The sequence below is a fragment of the Malus domestica genome, chromosome 05, assembly GCF_042453785.1.
Source record: "Malus domestica chromosome 05, GDT2T_hap1".
In the NCBI taxonomy this organism is placed as follows: domain Eukaryota; kingdom Viridiplantae; phylum Streptophyta; class Magnoliopsida; order Rosales; family Rosaceae; genus Malus; species Malus domestica.
This window is the reverse complement of record NC_091665.1, coordinates 27,887,299-27,889,790: the sequence shown is the minus strand read 5'-3', so window position 1 is coordinate 27,889,790 and position 2,492 is coordinate 27,887,299. Positions and strand designations below refer to the sequence as shown.

The following is a 2,492-nucleotide window of genomic DNA, read 5'->3' as shown; positions in this document are numbered from 1 at the left end:
ATTACTCGGCCTGCGCGCCACGTAGGCTTGGTAGTTTCTAGGGTCAACAGATGTACATGGAGAAAACGCCAGAACTAGTCAAGGTCTTCAAGGTCGTTGGAAAAAATTCAACGCATCCTTTACTTGTTAGAAAAACGCCATCTCTCATGCTTCTGGTAACCTTCGTAGTGGGACAAGTTTAGCGGATCAGGTGACAATATTTTTATTTATTTATATGCATTCCACCCACATCAATATTTTGATTTATTTAATTTCGTATGTAATTTTTATGTTATTTCTTATGTAATTTTTATATGCATTCCACCCGCACCAAAATTTTAATTTATTCCACCCTCATCCTCCTCCATGAAGAAAGCCTCATCTCCACCTCCACCTCCACCTTCCTCGAGATTGGCCAATTCTGCCTGTTGTGCCAACAACCTTTGTTGTTGCTCCTGCAACTGTTTATACACCCTTCTTGAAGAAGACATTGTAATAAGAACTCAAGATTTGAAAACGATGAACAAGGATTCTGAGCTAAAAAGAAGGATTGAGCTTGGTGTGAGGATGGATGTAGGGATGTATGGTTTATATGGACAAAAAAAGAAAGGATGAGGTTCTGGACAATGCCACGTGGCACTACGTGATTGGTTGAAAATCTTATCAAAATCTTGGCTAAATTATTGTAAACCGGAAGTGACACGTGGCGTGTCGGGATTGGTCGAAAATATTATCAGAAATCTATCCACAAAATAGTACGTTCAGATAATGACACGTGGCATGACGTGATTGGTTAAAAATCTTATCGAAATCTTGGCTAAATTATTGTAAAACGGAAGTGACACGTGGCGTGTCGGGATTGGTTGAAAATCTTAGCGGAAATCTATTCACAAAATAGTACGTTCAGATAATGACACGTGGCGTGACGAGATTGATTAAAAATCCTATCCGAAATTAAAACTATTTTATTTTTTTATTCTTTTAGACAAAATTTAAAAATATTTTAAATGGGCTGGGTGCCAGCGCATTTTGTAGGGATGGAGATCGTTTGTGCCAGCGCATTTTTTCACTAGGTGCTAGCGCATTTTTTTAGGGGTGGAGATGCCTTGACCTATTACTGTTCATTAGAGTCTGTTACTGTTTATTTGAGTGGATAAATGCGCTAGGTGCTGGCGCAAAGTCCTTAGGGGTGGAATTGCTCTTATATTGCTTAAGGGTCTATCTTACACTTTCATGATATCGTACAAGAGACTTGCATAAATATGCATTCAGCAGCTAGTGAAGAAAAGCATAAACAGCAGTAGAAATATAAACCAAAAGAGCCGTCGTGACCAAAACAACAAGCGGCGCCACAGCATGGACGGCGGATTTGCTGCCACACGAAAGCATCCCCAGCCTGATCTGAATCACATTCACCATCGACAGCACCAGAAACACGCAACCCATGACCGACCCGAAAGCCGACCCCAACATCCCGAATCTCAACACCTTCATATTGATGTTGGTATGCAACGCCTCCTTGACATCCTTGCTGTTGAGCAGGTTGATCGCCAGCTTCAGTCCCTGCGCCACCAGCGATGAGAACAGGAAGAAGCTGAAGGAGACAACCTCGAACACCAGCAGCTCCTTCGCCACGTCGATCCCGGCGTCGCAGGATGTCCGGTTCTCGAGGCTCCTCTGTCCCGGAGTCGCCAGAGAAAGCCCCACGAAGACGGCGATGGTGAAGAGTGAGTTCACGTTGACCAGGCCGTCCAGGGCCATGACGTGAACGCTTGTTGTCGACGATGACAACATCGCTCTCCGGCCGTCTTGGGTGTTGCGCTCTTTTGCGTAGTCGGATCTGGGAATCAAGAAAAAAAAAACACAAAAAGATTAACTTTTCACTTTCAGATGTCAAATTCTGAAGCTGAAATCTTGAGACAGAGAGAGAGAGAGGTTGTATGTCGTACTTCGAGATTGTAATGGTGCTTATTGGGTTTATGTATTTCTTTATTTTCTTGCTAAAGTTGTTGCTTGTAGTGGTTTCTGTTTGTTTCTTGAGAAGATGGAAGGAAAGGAGAGGGAAGGGCAAGGCGGAACAAGGGAAGAAGCTTTTGCTTTTTGTTATTGGAGTTTGGATTTTGGATTTTCTCTTGAGCGAGGTTGGCTCCTTAAATAGATTGAGGAGGTTTTTTTTTATTTTATTTTTAAAGATACTTTGTGATCGATTACCTTTAGTTTATTGAAATTGTTCGTATTATAAATAACTTTGCAAAAATTAAAAGATCAATAGAAGTTCGTTATATCTATCGTGAAAAGAATTTTGTTGCTGATGATTTGGCTCGTTTGTGTTTGTCATGTAGTTTGAGTTCAGTATTTTTTGAGCAAGCACCTCCTTGTCATCTGTTACTAATTGCAAATATAGTTTGGGTCTCGTGACCTCGTTATATTCTTATCTAATCTTCATATTCTTTCGGCATTAAGCCCCGTTGTCAACCAAAAAAAGAAAAAAAAAAGATCAATAGAAAATAAAG

The 2,492-nt window shown here is 41.0% G+C and overlaps 1 protein-coding gene across 1 annotated transcript; it reads right to left on the bottom strand.

Moving 5' to 3' along the window:
• Positions 1 to 1,162: 1,162 nt before the first annotated feature.
• Positions 1,163 to 2,169, bottom strand: LOC114824882 (uncharacterized). The gene is made up of 2 exons (XM_029102402.2): positions 1,929 to 2,169; positions 1,163 to 1,819 (listed from the first exon to the last, which is right to left on the bottom strand). Exon 2 carries the CDS (start codon positions 1,771 to 1,773, stop codon positions 1,255 to 1,257), a length of 519 nt encoding a protein of 172 aa, XP_028958235.1. The 5' UTR covers positions 1,774 to 1,819; positions 1,929 to 2,169; the 3' UTR covers positions 1,163 to 1,254.
• Positions 2,170 to 2,492: the final 323 nt, after the last annotated feature.

Coding starts and splice junctions, on each gene's coding strand:
- LOC114824882 (XM_029102402.2), bottom strand. CDS start 1,773: ATGTTGTCATCGTCGACAACAAGCGTTCACGTCATGGCCCTGGACGGC.